This window comes from Lithobates pipiens, unplaced genomic scaffold (genome assembly GCF_037356315.1).
Source record: "Lithobates pipiens isolate NorthernLeopardFrog02 unplaced genomic scaffold, aLitPip1_a1.2 Scaffold_30, whole genome shotgun sequence".
NCBI lineage: Eukaryota > Metazoa > Chordata > Amphibia > Anura > Ranidae > Lithobates > Lithobates pipiens.
Genome location: NW_027507791.1, coordinates 62,644,513 through 62,668,955, shown reverse-complemented (window position 1 = coordinate 62,668,955; position 24,443 = coordinate 62,644,513). Strand labels below are relative to the sequence as shown.

The following is a 24,443-nucleotide window of genomic DNA, read 5'->3' as shown; positions in this document are numbered from 1 at the left end:
CAAAGCACCTTGTCCCCATGTCTTTACGAGAACCCTGGTCGGGGCCTGCGGGTGGGGGGCTTATCAGAATCCAGGAGCCCCCTTTCATAAGGGGCCCCCAGATCCTGGCCCACCACACTATGTGAATAAGTATGGGGTACATCGTACCCCTACCCATTCACCTGGGGGAAAAAGTGTCAATAAAAAAAACACACTACACAGATTTTTCTGACTTCCGACTTTGGGGGTCTTCTTCCGTCTTCGGGAGTTTTCTTCCAACTTCTCTGGTTCTTCTCCCGGGCTCCTCTGCTATCTTCTGCTCTTTTGCCGCTCTTTTGCTAGCGCTTGCTGCAGGGCACCCCCCTTCCCCAAAGCACCCACCCCCTGTGTTGAGGGTAGGTGGCCTGGTACGGTTCAGGAGGGGGGAGCACTCGCTCGTCCCCACCCCCTTTCCTGACCGGCCGTGCTGCGTGCTCGGATAAGGGTCTGGTATAGACTTTGGTGGACCCCCACGCCGTTTTTTCGGCGTAGGGGGTTCCCCTTAATATCCATACCAGGAGACAGGCCTCGCAAGGTGTCAATCTCGCCGAAGAAAGCTGCGAGATTGACTTCACTTTCTAGTCCCATCGTACCTGGAGTCACGTTCAAAATGAATGGACGGACAAGTCCGTTCATTTTGAAAGTCTGTTGGGAAGTCCATCAGACCTAGTCTGCCGGAAAGTCAGTTTGTGTGTACGCAAGTCAGCTCTTTCGGAAAGTCAGTCGGACCTAGCCGAAAGTCCGACAGGAAGACCGTCGGACCTAGTCCATCGGACCTAGTCCATCGAAAAGTCCGGTCGTGTGTATGCTACATTAGAGTCAATTTCATGTGTGTCGCCCATTCTAATTTCCTGTCCCTGAGCCACTTACTTACTATATTGAAAATAAAATGATAAATATGCTTTTTGCCTGAATAGCTGCCTTAAATCACATTGCTAATTACTTATTATACTTATTTGTAGCCCAAATACTGAAATGTGCACTTAAAACTAATTTTGTAACTTTTGGAAATGCCAGTAAAAACTTGGCTGTGCCAGTAAATTTTGGGTGTCCTGTCAGTAAATTTCAATCTGGTAGGTTGGCAACACTGGTTGATAGTGGCTTAAATCTTGCCTGCTGCTGTATCCAGAACTGAAAAAAAAGTTGAGTGGAGTTGAGCTTTAAAAATTTCTATATAAACCAACGGGATTAACTGGTAATATGCTCATGGAGACTTTTAAGGACCTTGCATACTCTTTATTGGACCCCATGAGAACAGTATTCCTACCCCTATCTATTCTGCTTTCACATACTGGAGCTGATTTTGGAAATGCTCAAATTTGTTTCGGTACCTTTTTTTGAAGGTTATAGATGAGGGTTTTATTGTCACTCAGAAATTCTTTATCCCTTTTAGAAATATCTTCGGCTCTCTTCAGTAGCATGTCGTACTGGGAAATCAGACTCTCACAGGATATATCTTGGCTGATATTCAACTTCTCTGCCATCTGCAGTAAGAACTTCTTGAACTATAAAACGGAAATGGTGAATATACAAATGTTAGGATAATAGCTTATTTAAGAGCAGCCAAGTAGAACATTTAAAATATAAAAAGTAAAGCTTAAAGTGGTTGTAAACCCTTAGGCCGCGTACACACGGGCGGATCGTCTGGCCAACTAAGTTCGTCAGACAATCCGACAGACAGTCCGTCCTACTTTTGAATGAACGGACTTGACCACACACGATGAACAGACAGTCCGCTGAAAGCTTGCGCGATGACGTGTACAGCACGTACGACGGGACTAGAAATACGACGTCCAATACACTGCAATGCAACCTTCGGCCGTGTAAATCCTTTCTGAGCATGCGCCATACTTAGTCCGTCCAACTTGCCTACTCACGAGCGGACTGTCCGCTGAAACCAAGTTTGGACGGACAATATTACGGAAATTCCGAAAGACTTAGTCCGCCAGACTGTCCACTGAAAAAGTCCGCTGAAGCCCACACACGAGCGGATTGTCCGCTGAAACACGTTTCAGCGGACTAAGTTGGACAGACAGTCCGCCCGTGTGTACGCGGCCTTACAAACCACTTTGACCTACAGGTAAGCCTAGATTAAGGCTTACCTGTAGGTCCAAGTAATATCTTCTAAACCTATATGGTTTAGGAGATATTTGCCCGAAAACGGGCACCGCTGTCTACGGCGCATGCGCCGTAGACAGCGGCGCACAGGCGCACTGAGCGCGGCATTCTCAGCAACGGAGCTGCCGCGCGTGTCGGCTCCCGTGCGCATGCGCGGGAGTGACGTCATCGCGGCTTCGCCGAATGACAGCGGCAGAGCTGCGAGACCCCACCAACAAGATGGATGCGGCGGACTACAGGGGACAGAGGCGACTTCGCTGGCTCCTGTGTCAGGTAAGTGACACATAATGGGCTACTATGCGATGCATAGTAGTCCATTATGCTTTGCCTTTGCAGGGAATGAAAGAGGAAGTAAACTCATCAGGGTTTACTTCCTCTTTAATATCTACACAACATATGCAACATTCAAAAGAGCTGAAATATAACCTTGAGCATTTGTATTACTTATACAGGTATTATTATTAGCTAAGTATGAGTACATCTCATCATTTGCCTGGGAGCTGGTGGCTTTATTGTGAATTTGAAAATGGATTTTAAAGTTAAATAACAAGTCTCAAAACCATAACTTGGTTGAGATTTCAATCTGTTACATAGTTACATAGTAAGTGAGGTCGAAAAAAGACACAAGTCCATCAAGTCCAACCTATGTGTGTTATATGTCAGTATTACATTGTATATCCCTGTATGTTGAGGTCATTCAGGTGCTTATCTAATAGTTTCTTGAAACTATCGATGCACCCCGCGGAAACCACCGCCTGTGGAAGGGAATTCCACATCCTTGGCGTTTCACCAGCAGTTTTCCAATCCCTTTTTAACACAGCAGAGACCTAGTGGATACCTAATGCAATCTATTTATGAACTTATGAAGCCTGGCTTGATTACAATAAAGAGGTTGTAAACCTCCATGTATACTTTATACCTATAGGTAAGCCTAGAATAGGGCTTACCTATAGGTACTGTAAATACCTCCTAAACATGCGCAGTTTAGGAGATATTTACTGTATACTGTGCCGATGATGTCATCAGCACTAGCATTTTTAAGAAACGGACACCTGTGCCGTTTCTTCAGACGACAGTGTCGTGATCGGCGAGGGAGTGACGTCACGTGGCTCCGGCCAGTCACACACCTGGATTCCACAGCCCTGGAAGGTAGACGGACGGAAATGGATGCGACCTGCAGCGGGGTAGACGTGGGTTTCGTTTACAGGTAAGTGTTACATAATGTGCTAGCATGTGATGTATACTAGAATATTATGCCTTTACTTTGCAGGGGAGGGAAAATAATTTTATTTTATTTTTTTAGTTTACTTCCTCTTTAAGGTGTCAGATCCCTAAAGATACAAATACTGTATATACTGTACTTATATTGTACAGAGCCTCTCAAATGCTAGTAAGAGACATGGAAGTAAACTAAATCACTATGATTATCTTCCAACTCTCTTATGTGACTTTTGTTAATATGTAACAAATTAGCGTTTACTGTACAAACTTAGGTCTGTCGGCATGGACCATAAGGTGAGTACCTGGATTGAAAACTGGCTAAAGGGGTGAGTCCAAAGGGTGGCAATAAATGGTCAGTACTTGGAATGATTTGGGGTGGAAAGCAGGGTCCCCCAAGGCTCTGCCCTGAGACCAATCCTGTTTAATTTATTCATAAACAATCTAGAGGATGCGATAAACAGCTCAATCTCAGTATTTGCGGACGATACAAAGCTAAGCAGAGCAATAACTTCTACACAGAATGTGGAAACCTTACAAGAAGACGAAAATAAAATAATGGGGTGGGCAACTACATGGCAAATGACGTTTAATGTTGAAAAATGTAAGGTAATGCATTTGGGTGCCAAAAATACGAATGCAAGTTACTCGCTAGGAGGAGAATCTCTGGGGGAAGCTAGGATGGAAAAGGACCTGGGGGTCCTAGAAGATGACAGGCTCAGCAATGGCATGCAATGCCAAGCTACTGCAATCAAAGCCAACAGAATATTGGCATGCATTAAAAAGGGGATTCACTCCAGAGATAAAATAATAATTCTCCCGCTCTACAAGACTCTGGTCCGGCCGCATCTTGTGCATGCAGTCCAGTTGTGGGCACCAGTCCTCAGGAAGGATGTTGTGGAACTGGATGAGTCCAGAGAAGGGCAAGAAAGATAATAAAGGAGACAGAGGATCTCAGCTATGGGGGAAGTCTAAAAAGCATTGAACTTATTCTCTCTGGAGAAGAGACGCTTGAGATGGGATATATCAATGTACAAATACCGCACCAGCGGCCCCAGCAAACAGAAAAAAACCTTTCAGTGAAAGGGAATTTAAAAAGACACGCGACCATTCACTAAAATTGGAAGAAAAGCAGTTTAACCTTAACCACTTGCCGACCAGCTCATGCACATTTACAGCGACAGGTTGGCTCCTTCCCTCGAATCAACGTATGGATACGTCGGCTCCTTTGAGAGCCATAGCAGGCGGGGCAGGGAACCTGATGCACGTGGCTGACGGCCACGATGTTTGCCAGCCACCTGCGATCGCAGGGAAGAGAACCAGAACGGGAATCTATGTAAATACACAAATCTCCATTCTGACAGAGGAGGAGAGACAGATCTGCTTTTCCTAGTAATTAGGATGTCCCCTCCAGTCAGTCCCATCTCCCCACAGTTAGAAACACTCATGAGGGAACACATTTAACCCATTGATCGCCCCCTAGTGTTAACCCTTTCCCTGACAGTTACATTTATACAGTAATCAGTGGCTATTTTTAGCTCTGATTGCTGTATAAATGTCAATGGCCCAAAAAAAGTGTCAGAAGTGTCTGATCTGTCCACCGCAATGTCGCAGTACCACTAAAAATCGCAGATCGCCACCATTACTAGTAAAAAAAAAATGCCATATATCTATCCGCTATTTTGTAGATGGTATAACTTTTGCGCAAAGCAATCAATATACGCTTATTGTGATTTTTAAACTTTTTTTTTAGATATTTATTATAGCAAAAAAGTAAAAAATATTGTTTTGTTTTCAAAATTGATGGTCTTTTTTTTGTTGGTAATCCGGCCACTAACACACTTCCTGTCCTAGGATCACCACGTTCACTTACTGTACTGTATCCATGGGTTACCAGTGTTGTCACCCTATAAGAGGAAAGGATTACAGACCTTCTCCCCTGGTGGTAGGGTTTCGGTAGTTCACATAGTTGAAATACACATGGCTGTCTGCTTGAGAAAGGCCTGCAGAAGGCAGCACAGAAGTTCTGGCAGGATCAACAGACATCATTTGCACTTATTGAACAGAGATAACAACACACTTTCAATGGTATATTCACCAGACTAAACCGGAGTAAATAAAAAAAAAATATTGCTGGAATTTACATACATTTTAAATTGTAAGTAGAAAGTAAAAGCAAATTTAAGTCCGTGGAAGTTTTTGTAACACATTTTAAGAGCTGAGTAGGTTAAACTTCAACATAAGAGATGCAATAATGCAGGCTTTTTGTAGAAACAATTACATATTTCAGTTATACAGTACCAATATTCTTATGTGCATAATATTGAACAGGAAGTTAAATATAAAAATGTAATACATGAAATTAAAAGTTTAAAAATATGCAAGACTTGAGTCTATTATTTAACTGCTTTCTTTAAAGGCCCTTTTAAAAATCTATTTTCTTGAGTATCATTTTGAGAAGTCATTATGATTTTGATGTAAGAAATACTGCTGAAAAATGATACACCAATTCACAGAAAAAATCACTTTAAGAGAGGAAAGGTGATAACTATATTTGGAAGACGTGGATGGAAGATACTTTGTGAAAGTGGATTAAACCTTTTAGAGATCTTTAAAAGCATTGTAATTGCTCAGTGCTGTATATATTTATTTTGAAAAAGAAATGATTTCTCAGTAACTACTTTTCAGTTTCATGTTGATAAATAAAAAAGAATAAGTAGTGTGATTTTGGTTATGCATTTATGCACTTTGTATTGCTTAGTACATGATCAAACATACACTATATTACCAAAAGTATTTGGCAAATCATTTGGTGGAGAGGGGATTATGGTGTGGGGTTTGTTTTTCAGAGGTTGGGCTTGGCCCTTTAGTTCCAGTGAAGGGAACGTGTCAGCATACCAAGACATTTTGGACAATTTCATGCTCCCATCTTTGTGGGAATAGTTTGGGGATGACCCCTTCCTGTTCCAACATGACTGCACACCAGTGCACAAAACAAGCTCCAAAAAAGACATGGATGAGCAAGTTTGAGGTGGAGGAACTTGACTGGCTTGCAAAGAGTCCTGACCTCAACCTGATAGAACACCTTTAGGATGAATTAGAGATCAGACTGTAAGCCAGGCCTTCTCCTCCACATCAGTGCCTGACCTCGCAAATGCGCTTCTGGAAGAATGGTCAAACATTCCCATAGACACACTCCTAAACCTTGTGGGCAGCCTTCCCAGAAGAGTTGAAGCCGTTATATCTGCAAAGGGTGGGTCAACTCAGTATTAAACCCTACAGACTAAGACTGGGATTCCTTAAAGTTCATTTGCGTGTAAAGGCAGGCATCCCAATACTTTTGGTAATATAGTGTAGTGTATATCATCCTTAAAGGTTAGTCGCCCCCCCCCCCAAAAAAAAGGATCGGTCCAGGGGTGTCCAACCTGCAGCCCAAGACAGCTATGAATGTGGCCCAACACAAAATGGTAAACATAAAAACGTTGATCTTTTTGGGAAATATTTTGTAAAAATGCAATTATACTTTGCGAATGAATACATGCAGGCGAAGAAAAAAATTAACAGTGTCTCTTTATTGGATTTTTATAAGTTTTATCTTCCCAAAGAAAAATCGCCCACTCTTCACAACCACACCTTATTCATTGAATCGGTTTTCGGCAGCAACTAAATTTGTGAGCAACTATTTGAAGCACACAAAGGGCAAGATTAGAAAAAAAAATCAAATGAGCGCCTTGAGAATTCATGGATAATTCCTACTCCATCCATCAAAACAGATATTTATGTGTTAGTTTATTAAAAACGGTGTTAAATATTGCACTAGTTTTATGTTGCAAATGTTACCAAAAAAAAAAAGTTTTATTACTCAGATAGGTACATTAGCTATATCAGTGATCGCTAACTTGTGATCTGCCCAACTTTTTTTGCTCATCAGCTATCCTAAGTGTCGGTTCACACTGGGAAAAATTGAGGGGAACGTCGCCTGACAAGTCGCGTCCCGTTCTGTACAAAGGAACCATTCTAATCAGAGTTAGAAAAAGGTTCCTGTACGACTTCGGGGGCGACTTGCATTGACTTCAATATAGAAGTCATTTTGCAAGTCGCCGCAGCGGTCGTGTCCAGGTCGCTTGAGGCAGTCGTACTGCAAGTCGTGCTGCCTCAGTGTAAACAGACACTTATTGTTGGTGTATTTTATGCTTGGCCAAGACAATTCATCTTCTTCCAACGTGGCCCAGGAAGGTGAAAAGGTTGGCCACCCCTGGAAGTGTCCATAAGTGGAGCTTGGTATAAGGTGTCACCCTTTGGCTTCTTATGCTTTTTGATGACTCTGCTGGTGAGAATCTCCGGCCATCATTTCCGGCTCTGGTTTCTGGTTATGTTGAAGAGCATTTGAAGTTTCCATAATATAAAATAATTGAAAGAGTATGCCCAAACCAAAGTTTTTTTTGTTTAGTTTGATTGGGGGAAGGATTAGAACCCTCAGTTGAGCCTAATAGTAATCTGGGGTTCTCTTATGTCGCGTACACACTATCGGACTTTTCCACGGACTTGGTCTGGTGGACAATCCAGACAAGCCAGACTTTCAAACAAACGCACTTGGCGACACACGATCACTTCAAAAGTCAGACGGATTCGAACGCGATGACGTAGATTAAGGAAGTTCATAGCCAATAGCTGCCCTAGCGTTGGTTTTAGTCCGCCAAACTAGCACACAGACGACTGGATTGTCCGCTAAAAGCCGAGTCCGGCGGACAAATTTGAAGCCAGTCTTATTTCTAGGTCCGCCAGACTTTTGGGAAGAAAAAGTCTACTGGAGCTCACACACGATCGAATTGTCCGACAGACTCTGGTCCGCCGTACCAAGTCCACCGGAAAGGCCGATTGAAAGACCTAAAAACAGAAGTTCAGAAGACTTTCTCTTCTATTTTGTTCCCTACTAGAAATACACTATACTTTTAGGTTTTGTAGAACAACCTAGTGCTGAATAATACAGAAATGTTAGAAATGTAATCACTTACCCTTTTTCTCTCAGTGTTAAAACCATCTTTAATCATCTCTTCTGAGGCCAGTTTGCCTTGTAAATGCTTCATGGAATCCTGCTGTTCGTGAAGCCATTCCTCAGATTTGTAGGACTTTGCCATGACCTCATGGTACAGATCCCGCTGTTGCTCGAGTTGTTTGCTGAGTTTGTTGATCTTCTGTTGAAGCTCCTCGCATTTCTGTATGAATGCAAGTTTATATATGTATACATGCAGGGCCAGATTAAGAACATTGTGGGCCTGGTGCTGAGGATTTTGATGGGGCCTTTTATAAACAATAAATAAATAAAAATGCAAACTATTTTTCGTTATAACAAATTAAATTAAAGAGAGAGAGGGAGGAAGAGAGAGAGAGAAAGGGGATGAAAGAGGTGTGAGGGGTAAGGGAGGGAGGATGAGAGAGAAAGGGGGGGACGGGAGAAAGAGGGAATGACATCAACGCAGCCTGGCCAAGGCAAATGACGGAAGGCACAGAACCCAGAAGGAAGACCGGGTGAAGATGGAAGTGCCCGGGCCCCGCCGGACTGATCACAGCACAGCACTGGAGGTCTGACAGGTAAGTGTACCCTAATGTGCTAATATGCTGGGCACACTTGTACATTATGGCATAACCTCCCCAAGGGCCTCTAAAAAGTAGTAATGTTAGAAAAGTTTACTACCGCTTTACTATCACCGGAGCCTCTCATGGGGCCCCTACTGACCCTGTGGCCCTTGGGCAGTGCCTAAGTACATGGTTGTCAACATTTCAAATATATTTTAGGGACGCTTTTTTTTTACAAGTGCTATATATAGAGTAGCTGACATCCCCCGTGTTCCTCTATACATCACAATAGTAATTACAAAATAAAATAAGTACTAATAATGGGGCAGAACAAATATGAGGACTGTGAGATTTCCTTTAGTTGAACTGACAAAAGTGCCCATTCTAGAGCTGGTAACATTGAGGAACATATAATTTTAACATATAATTTTAACATATAATTTTAAAGAACAGTTTTTGTGGGTAAGAGGCATAGGGGAGGAGTGTGGATGGTATAAAAGTGTGAAGTATGTGCAGGTGAGGGAGAGGAATGTGGAGGGTCTAACAGTGGGCACTATGTACATGAGAGGAGTGCAGAGGGTATGGCAGAAGGCACTATGTACAGGAGAGGAGTGTGAAGGGTAAGACAGTGGGCAGTATGCACAGCAGAGGAGTGTAGAGGGTATGAAATTGGGCACTATGTATAAGAGAAGAGTGTGGAGGGTATGACAGTGGGCACTATGTACAGGAGAGTAGGACAGTAAGCAGTAATTACAGGAGAGGAGTGTGGCGGGAGGGTAAGACGGTGGGCACTATGTATAGGAGAAGAGTATGGAGGGTATGAAATATAGTAGTATGTACAGGAGTGGAGGGTATGACAGTGGGCACTATGTATAGGAGAGAAGTGTTGGAGGTATGGCAGTGGGCACTATGTATAGGAGAGGAGTGTGGAGGGTATGACAGTGAGTAGTATGTACAGGAGAGGAGTATGGAGGGTATAGCGGTGGGCACTATGTATAGGAGAGGAGTATGGAGGGTATGTCAGTGGGCACTGTATAGGAGAGGAGTGTGAAGGGTACGACAGTGGACACTATGTACAGGAGTGAAGTGTATGACAGTGGGCACTATGTATATGAGAGGAGTATGGAGGGTATGATAGTGAGTAGTATGTACAGGAGAGGAGTGTGGAGGGTATGACAGTGGGCACTATGTATAGGAGAGAAGTGTTGGAGGTATGGCAGTGGGCACTATGTATAGGAGAGAAGTGTTGGAGGTATGACAGTGGGCACTATGTATAGGAGAGGAGTGTGGAGGGTATGACAGTGAGTAGTATGTACAGGAGAGGAGTATGGAGGGTATAGCGGTGGGCACTATGTATAGGAGAGGAGTATGGAGGGTATGTCGGTGGGCACTGTATAGGAGAGGAGTGTGAAGGGTACGACAGTGGACACTATGTACAGGAGAGAAGTGTATGACAGCGGGGACTATGTACAGGTGAGGAGAGTGTAGGATATGACAGCGGGCGTTATGTATAGGAGAGAAGTGTGGAGAGTATGACAGTGGGCACTATGTATAGGAGAGAAGTGTGGAGAGTATGACAGTGTGCACTATATATAGGAGAGGAGGATGAAGTAATCTGGGAAGGAAAAATGTAAAGGTTTGTGGAAGGATGTTTAGGGACTGCGTAGTGGTTAAGCGGGCCAGACATGGATTGAAATTACACCAATTAAGCAGAGACCAGCCATAGTCGATCTATGTATGAGCTAGCTGGTTTTACACAAGTCAACCTATTAAGCGACTTGAGTGCAACCAGCCTGTCAGGTTTTCCCCAAAACAATTAGTGCTGCCAGCTATAGTTAGCAACACTAATCATTGTATTCACTGGCAGAACACAATAACACTGCGGGAGTGATTGCCCCATTCACAGGTCAACAGGTGAGAGGGTGTGTGGGGACAGGCTGGGGAGAGATACTAGTCAGTCCCTGGGTAGGTACTGGTTAGTATCAGAGCCAGATACACACAGGTTACATACGCCAAGATCATTAGAGCGAGAGCAATAATTCTAGCACTAGACCTCCTCTGTAACTATAAACATGTAACCTGTAAAAAAATGTAAAGCATCGCTTAGTACACAACAAAAAATCGTGATAACTTTAGTGTTTTTTTTTTTATGAATGAAACAGTTTCTTTCCAACATAAAAAGTTGCAAATATCACCATTTTATTCCTTGGGTGTCGGCTAAAACAATATATAATGCTTGAGGGTTCTGAGTAATTTTCTAGCATAAAAAAATTATGATTTTTAAATGTAGGAGAGAAGTTTCAGAATGGGCCTGGGTGGCAAGGGGTTAAATATCATAAGTACTATACAAATAATTATTATAAGCTCTGTGAGTTCATCCTCTCCGTCTGCAGCAGAGTGTTCCAGCTTGTATTTATACTGCCGCTCTGTATGTAGCTTCTGACAGGCTGTGCAAGGAGACCTGTATCTCCGGAACCATATATGATAGCAGCCCCATATTTTAACCAGTGCTGGGGTGGGTCTTTAGCTACCTACCCACCAAATATGGGGTCTCTGTGACTCCTGATCACCGAGCTACAATCCTCGAAGTTGATCCTTTTTTTTTTTTTTTTTTTTTTGGGCAAATGGGCCTATCTTGAGAAAGGGGCCTGGAGCTGCAGCTCCAATAGCCCCTATGTTAATCCGGCCCTGTATACATGTATAGGTCAACAGCTAAGTAGACATTATAGAAGCTCTTCCAACAAAGCTAGTTGCTATATCTGGTAGGGTCTACTGAGAGTGCTTATTTAAAGCAAATTAAAACCCGGTTATTTTTCTTGTTCAAGAAGCTGGGTTGAACTAAAAAAAAGAAAACTGACAGATCGCTATATCAACACAAGCAATATTGGTGCTGTGACCTCCTCCGCTGTGCTAGTGTATGCTGACAGGGGTAACTGGCTGGATCAGCAGATGAAAACGAAGAGGGAAAAAGCCTAAAAACAGAAAACGAATGCAGCCTCCACGTCTGAGGATTAGTAAGCTGCAATATATTATATTTTTAGTTTTGGGTTTAATACCATCTTTATATTTCTTGTTCTGCTTTAGATATTTAATTTGATGTTTAAAAGATGTGAAGAAATACAGCTACATTTGCCTAGCACATAAGAGATACAATTGTCACAACACATTTCAAACATGATGATGCCCGAGCTTTAGCTTGTCTTAATATTTACACCACTGCTTCCTTGCTGTATATATTATAACTCTCAGATTTGGAACAGTGGAGCATCGGCTTAAAGAGGTTGTAAAGGCACAAGGTTTTTTTACCTCAATGCATGAAGGTAAAAAAATCTTCTGTGTGCAGCAGCCCTCCCGGCCCCCTAATACTTACATGAGCCCCCTCTTGATCCAGAGATGTCCACAAGAGCCTTGCACCCCATGGGGACTTGCACTCCTGATTGGCTATTGGCAGTAGCGGGAGCCCTTGGCTCCCACTGCTGTCAATCACAGCCAGTGAACCAATCAGGAGAGAGAGGGGGTGGGGCTAAACCAAAACTCCATGTGTGAATGGACATGCAAAGTAGTGGCTTGGCTCGGGTTCCCCCATAGCAAGCTGCTTCCTGTGGGAGCACCCAACAGGAAGCAGGAGCCAGGACCACTGGGGTGGGACCCCGAGAAGAGGAGGATCAGGGCTGCTCTGTGCAAAACAATTGCACAGAGCAGGTAAGTATTACATGCTTGTTAATGAAAAAATTATTAAAGCTTTACAATCACTTTAATTTAGCGTATGCCATGCTCTATAAATAGAAACTGGTGCATTTCTCAAATGACATGATTTGGCGCTTGTGTCACAAAAGTGATCGTAATTATGCCTTGCATGTTTGTAAATTTACTGCACAGGATAACAGGGTCAGATTGGACCATTGGTTTGGCATTTAAGCCTTACTAAATTCCTCCCAGAGTATTTATATCCAGCATGGAGAAATTGCTATGGTAATTCCTTATTTTATTTATCAAAGGTATTTCAATAGTACCAACAACTTTTCACATCACTTTACATACAGTATCTCACAAAAGTGAGTACACCCCTCACATTTTTTTAATATTTTATTCATGTGACAACACTGAAGAAATGAAATTTTTCTACAATGTAATGTAGTGAGTGTACAGCTTGTATAACAGTGTAAATTTGCTGTCCACTCAAAATAACTTAAAACACAGCTATTAATGTCTAAACCACTGGCAACAAAAGTGAGTACACCCCTAAGTTAAAAAGGCCAAATTAGCCATTTTCCCTCCCCGGTGTCATGTGACTCGTTAGTGTTACAAGGTCTCAGGTGTGAATGGGGAGCAGTTGTGCTAAATTTGGTGTTATCGCTCTCACTCTCTCAAACTGGTCACTGAAAGTTCAACATGGCACCTCATGGCAAAGAACTATCTGAGGATCTTAAAAAAAAATGTTTCTCTACATAAAGATGGCCTAGGCTATAAGAAGATTGCCAAGACCCTGAAACTGAGCTACAGCATGAAGGCCAAGACCATACAGAGGTTTAACAGGACAGGTTCCACTCAGAACAGGCCTCGCCATGGTCGATCAAAGAAGTTGAGTGCACGTGCTCAGCGTCATATCCAGAATTTGCCTTTGGAAAATAGATGTATGAGTGCTGCCAGCATTGCCACAGAGGTTAAAGGGATGGAGGGGGGGGGGGGGGGGGGTCTGCCTGTCAGTACTCAGGCCATACGTCGCACACTGCATCAAATTAGTCTGCATGGCTGTCATCCCAGAAGGAAGCCTCTTCTAAAGATGATGCACAAGAAAGCCTGCAAACAGTTCACTGAAGAGAAGCAGACTAAAGGCATGGATTACTGGAACCATGTCCTGTGGTCTGATGAGACCAAGATAAACATATTTGGTTCAGATTGTATCAAGCGTGTGTGGCAGCAACCAGGTGAGGATTACAAAGACAAGTGTGTCTTGCCTACAGTCAAGTATGGTGGTGGGAGTGTCATGGTCTGGGGCTGCATGAGTGCTGCCGGAACTGGGGAGCTACAGTTCATTGAGGGAACCATGAATGCTAAAATGTACTGTGACATACTGAAGCAGAGCATGAGCCCCTTCCTTTGGGGACTGGGCCGCACTGCAGTATTCCAACATGATAACGGCCCCAAACACACCTCCAAGACGACCACTGCCTTGCTAAGGAAGCTAAGGGTAAAGGTGATGGAGCATGTTTCCAGACCTAAACCCTATTGAGCATCTGTGGGGCATCCTCAAACGGAAGGTGGAGGAGCGCAAGGTCTCTAACATCCACCAGCTCTGTGATGTCATCATGGAGACGTGAAAGAGGACTCCAGTGGCAACCTGTGAAGCTCTGGTGAACTCCATGCCCAAGAGGGTTAAAGCAGTGCTAGAAAAAATATTGGTGGCCACGCAAAATATTGACACTTTGGGTCCAATTTGGACATTTTCACTTAGGGGTGTACTCACTTTTGTTGCCAGCGATTTAGACATTATTGGCTGTGAGTTGAGTTATTTTGAGGGGTTATACAAGCTGTACACTTACTACTTTACATTGTAGCAATGTCTAATTTCTTCAGTGTTGTCACATGAAAAGATATAATAAAATATTTACAAAAATGTGAGGGGTGTACTCACTTTTGTGAGATACTGTATACATGCACCAATGAGCCTTGGCTGACCATGACCCTGTCGCTGGTTCACCAGTTTTCCTTCCTTGAACCACTTTTGGTCAGCCCTGACCACTGCAGACCAGGAACATCCCACAAGAGCTACAGGCAGTGGCGGCCCTTTAATAGGGGGCGCATGGGTGCTGCCCCCCCAAGCTAGTCATTAAAAAAAAAGTGGTCCTTTAAGTGTGTCCAGGTGCCGGACACACAGCTGTCTATGGGATGCTTTTACACCTTACAATCAACTGATTATAACTGGGAAGCTGATTTGTCTCTGTTTAGGTAGTGTTCGGGTCGCAAGCGATGCACCCGCAAACACTCCCACTCTACAATGAATTGTCCCTTTGGCTCCTGTGCTGTTTTTGATTGGTGAGGATCGGAGGACAGTGGGCGATGCTTTTTACGGCAACGTGGCATCACTTACGGTTTCCTGACCACCACTGTGCTGTGGACTGTGCGGGGTGGATTAAATAAGTGTGCCACTGCCATATTATATCTTGCTGGCTGCAAATACATCTTGGGGATTTCTGCCATGTTTTGACTACTAAGGGTCAATCAGGAGGTGTCACTTGTCAGTCTTCCTGGATGTGTGTATATATAGCTGTACACTACACTACACAGATAATATACACAAATTGTGAGTACATCTGTCCTGTGTAGTTTATACAGCTACCCTGTTTCCCCCAAAATAAGACCTAGCGTGATTGTCAGTGATGGCTGCAATATAAGCCCTACCCCCCAAATAAGCCCTAGTTAAAGTCCTTGCAGGTCTTATTTTCAGGGTAGTGCTTATTTTTGGGGAAACGGGGTAGGGCTTATTTGGGGTGTAGGGCTTATATTGCAGCCATCACTGACAATCACGCTAGGTCTTATTTTCGGGGAAACAGGGTATATACACCCATCTTCTTCCTTGCTGTATATAGAGACCTTCCTCCATCATCATTGACTGTTGATATACTGTACATCATCTGTCCTGTTACTGTATATATAGCTGTATACAGGACAGATGATGTATGTAAAGTAAATGAACAGAAGAGAAATCCAAATCGAATTAATATTTGGTGTGACCACTCTTTGCCCTCAAAACAGCATTAATTCTTCTAGGTACAGTTGCACACAGATCTTCTGTGGATGTAGGCTGCCTTAAAGAGGAAGTAAACCCTGATGGGTTTACTTTCTCTTTTTTTCCCTGCAAAGGTAAAGCATAATGGACTACTATGCATCGCATAGTAGCTCATTATGTGTCACTTACCTGACACAGGAGCCAGCGAAGTCGCCGCTGATCCCTGTAGTCCGCCGCATCCATGTTGCTGGTGGCGTCTCGCAGCTCCGACGAATCAGAGCGGCGAAGCCGCGATGACGTCGATCCCGCGCATGCGCACGGGAGTCGACAAATTTGGCAAATCCATTCATGGATTTGCCGCATTTAGTGCGCCTGCGCGCCGTAGACAGCGGTGCCCATTTTCGGGCAAATATCTCCTAAACCATATAGGTTTAGGAGATATTGCTTGGACCTACAGGTAAGCCTTAATCTAGGCTTACCTGTAGGTCCAAGTTGTTTGGAAGGGTTTACTTCCTCTTTAAATCCTTCTGTCTCTTCATATAATTCCAAACAGACATGACGATGTTGATCTGTGGAGGCCAACTTATTACTTCCAGAACTCCTTGTTTTATTTTACGCTAATGATAGTTTTAAATTACATTGGTTGTATGTTTGGGGTTGTTGTCCTGCTGCATAATACATTGAGAGCCTGTATTTCTCAGCATTGAGGACACTATTGATCCTGACCAAATCTCCAACTCCATTTGTGGAAATGCAGCCCCAAACTTACTAGGAATTGCAACCAGGGCTCGAGTCCTGCGGGAACGCATGGGAACGGCGTCCCTGCACTTTTTTCACAGCAGGAACGCCGTTCCCTTTGCAGGACCAGAGCCGCCCGAGGCTCTAGCAAAGCCTGCTAGCTGTGCTGTCTTCACAGAGCTGACATCGGAAGAGCAGCACAGTGATGCACGGAGGGCAGGGGCTGGCCCTGTTAACTGATTGGTTAATAGAACCGCTCTGCATTCTATCAACCAATCAGTTAACTGGGGCAGGTCCCGCCCTTTGTCCATCCCTTTGCTGCACTTCCGATGTCATCTGCTGTGTCCTGTGTAAGGTAAGACAGAGAAGAGGGGACTGTTATGAAGGAGGGAGGGGGAAAGTATCAGAAACTGAAAGGAATGAGGAGGGGTGATATAAAAGGGAGGCAGGACAGGAATGTGAAGGGGGGGGGGGGGGGGTTCTACAAACGGGGTGAGGACTGGAATGTAAAGGAGGTGCCATAAAGGGGCTGAGGACAGGTTTAAATTTTAAAACTGGCTACTTGGTCATCTTCCGTACCACGTCGCATTCGCAGTCTGGTCATCTCCTGTAGTATGTCGCATTTACAGTCTGGTCATCTCCTGTAGTCGCATTCGCAGTCTGGTCATCTCCTGTAGTCGCATTCGCAGTCTGATCATCTCCTGTAGTCGCATTCGCAGTCTGGTCTTCTCCTGCAGTCGCATTCGCAGTCTGGTCATCTCCTGTAGTCACATTCGCAGTCTGGTCATCTCCTGTAGTCGCAATCGCAGTCTGATCATCTACTGTAGTCGGATTCGCAGTCTGGTCATCTCCTGTAGTCGCATTCGCAGTCTGATCATCTCCTGTAGTCGCATTCGCAGTCTGGTCATCTCCTGTAGTCACATTCGCAGTCTGGTCATCTCCTGTAGTCGCAATCGCAGTCTGATCATCTACTGTAGTCACATTCGCAGTCTGGTCATCTCCTGTACTATGTCGCATTTGCAGTCTGGTCATCTCCTGTACTATGTCGCATTCGTAGTCTAGTCATCTCCTGTAGTCGCATTCACAGTCTGATAATTCCTGTAGTCGCATTCGCAGTCTGATCATCTCCTGTAGTCGGATTCGCAGTCTGGTCATCTCCTGTAGTCGGATTCGCAGTCTGATCATCTCCTGTAGTCGCATTCGCAGTCTGATCATCTCCTGTAGTCGCATTCGCAGTCTGATCATCTCCTGTAGTCGCATTCGCAGTCTGATCATCTCCTGTAGTCGCATTCGCAGTCTGGTCATCTCCTGTAGTCGCATTCGCAGTCTGGTCATCTCCTGTAGTCGCATTCGCAGTCTGGTCATCTCCTGTAGTCACATTCGCAGTCTGGTCATCTCCTGTAGTCGCAATCGCAGTCTGATCATCTACTGTAGTCACATTCGCAGTCTGGTCATCTCCTGTACTATGTCGCATTTGCAGTCTGGTCATCTCCTGTACTATGTCGCATTCGTAGTCTAGTCATCTCCTGTAGTCGCATTCACAGTCTGATCATCTCCTGTAGTCGCATTCGCAGTCTGGTCATCTCCTGTAGTCGCATTCGCAGTCTGATCATCTCCTATAGTCGCATTCACAGTCTGATCATCTCCTGTACTATGTCGCATTCGCAGTTTGGTCATCTCCTGTACTATGTCGCATTCGCAGTCTGGTCATCTCCTGTAGTCGCATTCGCAATCTGGTCATCTCTTGTAGCATGTCGCATTTGCAGTCACTGTATTTTATGTGAAATATATATATGCATATAAGCGTATCTTTTTTTTTTTTTGGGTGGGGGAGTGGATCTTGGGTGGGAGTTCCCACACTTTTTTCCCCAGGACTTGACCCCTGATTGCAACCATGCTTTACTATTTCCTGCAGACACTGATTGAAACACTCTACAGACCTTCAGCCAACAAACTGCCTCCTGCTACAGCCAAATATTTCATATTTTTACTCATCAGTCCAGAGCACCTGCTGCCATTTTTCTGCACCCCAGTTCCTACATTTTCTTGCACAGTTGAGTCACTTAGACTTGTTTCCACGTCGGAAGTATGACTTTTTGGCAGCAATTCTTCCATGAAGACCACTTCTGCCCAGACCTCTCTGGACAGTAGATGAATGTATCTGTGTCTCACTGGTTTCCGCCAGTTCTGTGTTGATGACACTGCTGTACTTCTGATGTACAAGGGAAGTAACCATGATGTGTCTACGGTCCTCAATGTTCCCCAATCAATGGTGTCCTCAACGCTGAGAAACACAGACAGCTACAGTACTTATCCATCATGCCATACCTTCTGGTATGCATGGGATTGGCCCCAAATGTATTCCTCAGCAGGACAACGACCCCAAACATACAGCCAATGTCATTAAGAACCATCTTCAGTGTAAAGAACAAGGAGTCCTGGAAGTGATGGTCTGGCTCCCACAGATCCCTGACCTCAACATCGTTAAGTCTGTCTGGGATTACATGTGCAGACAGAAGGATTTGAGGTAGCCTACATCCACAGGAGATCTGTGGTTAGTTCTCCAAGATGTTTGGAACAACCTACCTGCTGAGTTCCTTCAAAAACAAGTGAACCTAGAAGAATTGATTCTGGGTATCACACCAAATATTGCTTTGATTTCGATTTTTCTTCTGTTCGCTCAACTTTTGCACAGAATTGTTGTTTAAGAAGGCAGCCATATAATGGGAACGAACAGACTCCTTACATTACAGATCCCTGTAGCCACTGTGCAGTAGGGGGAGTGGAGACAACAGGAGACCATATCAGTGGAGAACCAAGCCTGAGACTGGGTGTTAGGACATTGAGGGGCAGTGCAGCACTGCCCTCATCACAGCACCTGCACTCAAATATAGCTAGCAGAAGAGTCTTTCAAAGGGCTGCCCCTCCTGTAATAATTCATTCTGCAAGCCCCCTTTGTTCCCTGCTCCCTCTGCTCCCATCCTCCTTTTCTTTTGGACAGTGCATACCCAGTCAGCGTAGGACTAGCATCGCCGCCATAAATGCGCTCTGGCAGCACTAAGTAAATTAAACTTTACTACTGCTCACTGCTGCACTTGAGGTGGCCTTGCTACTTTTTATGCTGAAATTGTGCCTGCCTCCATCTAAGTACTCAACTATATTCAGAAATTCCTCTCCATTACTCAAACGAATTTCTGAGGTGTAGTACTGTACCCCCCAGTCTACAGTCATATCCTTCTTTCCTTGCACTTCAATGTCTTCAAGGGCCCCAACTTAATCGGCAGAAGAATCACGTTAAGGACTATAGTCAGACAACTTTACCAGAGGGCAGACCTGTGCATAACTTTAAAGTGGTTCTGCACCTAAAAAAAAAATATTAAAAGCCAGCAGCTACTAATATTGCAGCTGCTGACTTTTAATAAAATCACACTTACCTGTCCCAGGTTCCAGCGATGTCGGCGGCAGATGACGAGCGATCGCTCGTCTCGCTGCAGCCACCGCCGCCATCCTCTGTCAGGGAATCGGGAAGTGAAGCATGACGGCTTCACTGCCCGGTTCCCTACTGCGCATGCGCGAGTCGCGCTGCGCGTCTCTTATGGTCCCCCGCTGTGTCTCTGGAAACTGTGTGTTTCCCAGAACACAACGGGGGGGGGCGGAGCGTCTGCGGGGGTCTGCGGCGGTCTGGCCGGAAGTGGGTGCAGTTACCTGGATTATCCAGGTAACTGCACCCCCCACCCCCCTGAAAGGTGCCGATTGTGGCACCGGAGGGGGGGAGGGATAAGATTAGCGGAACTTCCCCTTTAGGGTGAAGAACCGCTTTAAATCCTAACACTCAGGCCTAAACCTAGCCTCCTTTATCTGAGAGCTCAAGTGACATAGTGGATCTCAATTGTTACTTTTGTTTGGTCACTTGGGGCAATTTATCTCGTATGGAAAGCTACTGTTTGGGTTCACAGTATATGCTGGAATCCAAAATCCCTGCAAGGGACCCTGTGAAGCGGATTGTGCACTCAGTACAGTAATGGTCATGCTGGTTGACTTTAACTTGCCAATACATTCTGGTATTCTTTCATAGAGTTGTGAGCCTAGTTCTCTTCCTATTAATGTTTACAGAAAGGTATACTGGTGGGGTCAGTGAGGTTGGGGCCCCCCTAGGGCTGGACAAAAGCAGAAGACCCAAAATAAACCAGCGGCTCCTGCGGGGGTAGTGCTACACCATTGTTAATCCATTTTACGCTTGCCTAATTATCAACCATATTGCCCTGAGCCCACCCTTTTTTGAAGCCAATTAGAGCCTCAGGCTCTAATCACGTGCTTCTAAAAAAACAAAAACATTGGAATCCATGCGTCCGGCACCCTGCATGTAGATTAGGGGCTGGGTGCATGGATTAAGGGGGTTCCCCTGCGCCCTGTATGGATGCTCCACCACTGATATGCAACATATACTTACCTATTTTTGGGCCACTTTGGGCTGCTGAAAAGGAGAGAGAGCACAACAACCGTTGGAATGCCTGGGAGTGGTGATGTCACCCATAGGCTCCTATAGCCCATCCGTTGGCAGCGCTTCCTCCTCTCTACTGCAGCTGTTGCTGGCTGAATGTGATCACATGACTGGACCAGAGTAGCCTAAAAATAGGTAAGTATATACCTCTTTCCTACAGAGGTTAGTCAGCAGAGGTATTAGGAGCAGGGGGTAGAGCATTATAAAGATTAAATAGGTGAAGCCTGGTATTCCAAGTTAAGGGTTTTTTTTTTTTTATAAATACACCTGCAAGAATTGGTGTTTTAATCTCTCTAGAGTTTAGCTGTAACTTTTCCACCTATTATTCATATAGTACAGTTCAGAACATCTCACTTACAGACTTCCATGTGTGCTCACTGCGGCTGATTTCCTGGATCCGCTCCTTCACAGCTTCCTCAGTTCTCGGCACAGTTGTAAATCCATTGCCCAGGATGGTGGCCAGCTGACTTACGAAACTCTGGTGCAGGCTGTGAGCAGCTTTAGCTTCATAGCCGGAGGATTGCAGAGTCCTGTCCAGATCATTCATCTTCTGCTCCTTCTCCATGAGTTCCTGGCGCAGGCTCCCCCATTCTTTATGGTTATCCTTCAGTCTTTCTTGAAGAATTTCCTTTTCTCTCTCAGCATTTCTCTTGGCTAGGACAGCATCATCTCGTTCCTAAATGCAAGATATAAGACTGGGCAGTAAATGGAATGTATGGACCTCACTGCTTATAGACAAACAAGTAAAAGTGGTAAGCTTCATGTAAATAACCTAATTAATAATGTTTTAAAAGAACATAGTTTCTGTGTTTATTTCATTTTACATAGGGGCAGCCATATTTCTTTTTTACATGCTCATGCTCTGCTTTACTGCTTTGCCGAGCTACACGTTGTTTGTGGCTGCAAAACCAGTAAAAAAATATGATTTTTATAAAATTTCTATTACGTGTTTGTTTAGTACAAGAAAAGCTACCCTGTGTCAGCACACTGGAAAGCCTGACCGTGCAACCTGAGATTACAGCGGCCTGACCTTCCATCTATACAATGCTCCAATTAACAATGCTGCTCAGGGTAAAGAGCATTATTGATTAAAGGGAAGTACAGGAGGGTTAACCCTTTTTTACTCTACTTAGAACAGCTTTTGCTCACAAAGATGAGCTGTGCTGTTGGGAATCTATCTACATTGTCTTGAAAAACTATTTATACCCCTTGAAATTTTTCAAATTTTGTCATGTTACAACCAAAAACGTAAATGTATTTTATTGGAATTTTATGTGATAGACCAACACAAAGTGGCACATAATTGTGAAGTGGAAAGAAAATGATAAATGGTTTTCCAAATTATTTACAAATTAATATCTGAAAAGTGTGGCGTGAATTTGTATTCAGCCCCCTTTACTCTGATACCCCTAACTAAAACCTAGTGGAACCAATTACCTTCAGAAGTCACCTAATTAGTAAATAGAGCCCACCTGTATGTAATTGAATCTCAGTATAAATACAGCTGTTCTGTGAAGCCCTCATAGGTTTGTTAGAAAACTTTCGTGAACAAACCACATCATGAAGGAACACACCAGACAAGTCAAGGATAAATTTGTGGAGAATTTTAAAGCAGGGTTAGGTTATAAAAAAATATCCCAAGCTTTGAACATCCTGCACTGTTCAGTCCATCATCTGAGAATGGAGAGAGTATGGCAAAACTGCAATCCTACTAACATATGGCCGTCCACCTAAACTGACAGCCCAGGCAAGGAGAGCATTAATCAGAGAAGCAGCCAAGAGGCCCATGGTAACTCTGGAGGAGCTGCAGAGATCCACATCTCAGACTATGGGGTTGATTTACTATAAGGCAAAAAGACTGTGCACTTTGCAAAGTGCAGTTGCACTCTGCAAGTGTATTTGCTCCAGAGCTCAGTAAATGAGCAAAAGCTCAGCTGACGTCCATCATCCAATCATGTTCAAGCAAAAAATGCATTTTTATTTTTTTTTCCTTGCACGTGATTCGGTACTCTTTGCAAAGTGAAGCCTTACCTCATTTACTAAGCTCTAGAACAACTGCACTTGCAGTTTTTTTGCCTTTAGTAAATCAACCCCAATGTCCACAGGGCAACTATTAGTCGTGCACTACACAAATCTGGCCTTTATGTGGCAAGAAAAAAGTAATTGTTGAAAGAAGGCCATAAGAAATCAATTTCCAAGTTTGCGAGAAGCCATGTGGGGGACACAGCAAACATGTGGAAGAAGGTGCTCTGGTCAGATGAGACCAAAATTGAACTTTTTGGCCTAAACGCAAAACGCTATGTGTGACAGAAAACTAACACTGCACATCACCCTGAACACACCATCCCCTCCGTGGTGGTGGCAGCAGCATGTTGTGGGGATGCTTTTCTCCAGCAGGAACAGGGAAGCTGATCAGAGTTGATGGGAAAATAGATGGCACCAAATATAGGGTAATCTTAGAAGAAAACCTGTTAAAGTCTGCAAAAGATTTGAGACTGGGGCAGAGGTTCACATTTCAGCAGGACAATGACCATAAACATACAGCCAGAGCTACAATGGAATGGTTTAAATCAGGGGTGTCCAAACTTTTTTTTTGCATGAGGGCCAACCATTTTGCTTGACATTCTTTGAACCATTAAAATTAAATGCAAATTAACTAATACACTGCCCAACAAGAATTCTATTGCCTTTGATGCTGTGTGTGGTGAAGAGTCTAATGCCGCGTACACGCAGTCAGCTTTTCCAACAACAAATATTGAATGAGAGCTTGTTGGCAGAAAGTCTGACCATGTGTATGCTCCATCGAACATTTGTTGTCGGACTTTGTTGTCAGAATGTTGGCTAGCAGGTTCTCAAATTTACCGCCAACAAATTTTTGTTGTCCGACTTTCTGATCGCGTGTACACAAGTCTGTCGCACAAAAGTCCACGTATGCTCAGAATCAAGGACGAGCCAGAAGTGCTCGGTCTTGTAAAACTAGCGTTCATAATGGAGATATCACATCGGCTCGCTGTACGTCTTGTACGTCACTAGGTTTGTAATTGTTCGCCAACATTTGTGTGACCGCGTGTATGCAAGACAAGTTGGAGCCAACACCCTTTGAACAAAAATCTACTGTTTTGTTGTCAGAAAGTCTGATTGTGTGTACGGGGCATAAGGATGAGCTTGGGCGCATTATTTGGATATACCATATTTATCAGTGTATAACACGCACCTTCACTTTGAGAGGAAAAAACTTAAATTTTAAATAAAGAACTGTGAATCAAAATAAGGGTCAGTGCCCATCTGCAGCCTCACCATCGCCATGAATGCAGCCTCACCATTTCTATGAATGCAGCCTTACCATTGACATGAAAGCAGCCTCTCAAGTGCCATGAATACAGCCTCACATGTGCCACGAATGCAGCCTCACCATTGCCATGAATGCAGCCACTGAATGCAGCCTCACCAATTTCATGAATGCAGCCTCACCAATGTCATGAATGCAGCCTCACAAGTGCCATGAATGCAGCCTCAAAAGTGCCATGAATGCAGCCTCACCAT

At 44.1% G+C, this 24,443-nt stretch overlaps 1 protein-coding gene across 3 annotated transcripts in view; it reads right to left on the bottom strand.

Annotated features, from left to right (window-relative positions):
* The window catches only part of LOC143942921 (coiled-coil domain-containing protein 170-like), a 121,420-nt gene that overhangs the window by 13,131 nt on the left and 83,846 nt on the right, over positions 1-24,443 (bottom strand). For all 3 annotated transcript variants that reach the window (XM_077464347.1, XM_077464346.1, XM_077464348.1), the window contains 3 exons: positions 21,259-21,576; positions 8,370-8,570; positions 1,350-1,523 (listed from right to left, as the gene is read on the bottom strand). In XM_077464347.1, the coding sequence (XP_077320473.1) occupies positions 1,350-1,523; positions 8,370-8,570; positions 21,259-21,576 (693 nt within the window). The remainder of the gene's footprint in view (positions 1-1,349; positions 1,524-8,369; positions 8,571-21,258; positions 21,577-24,443) is intronic.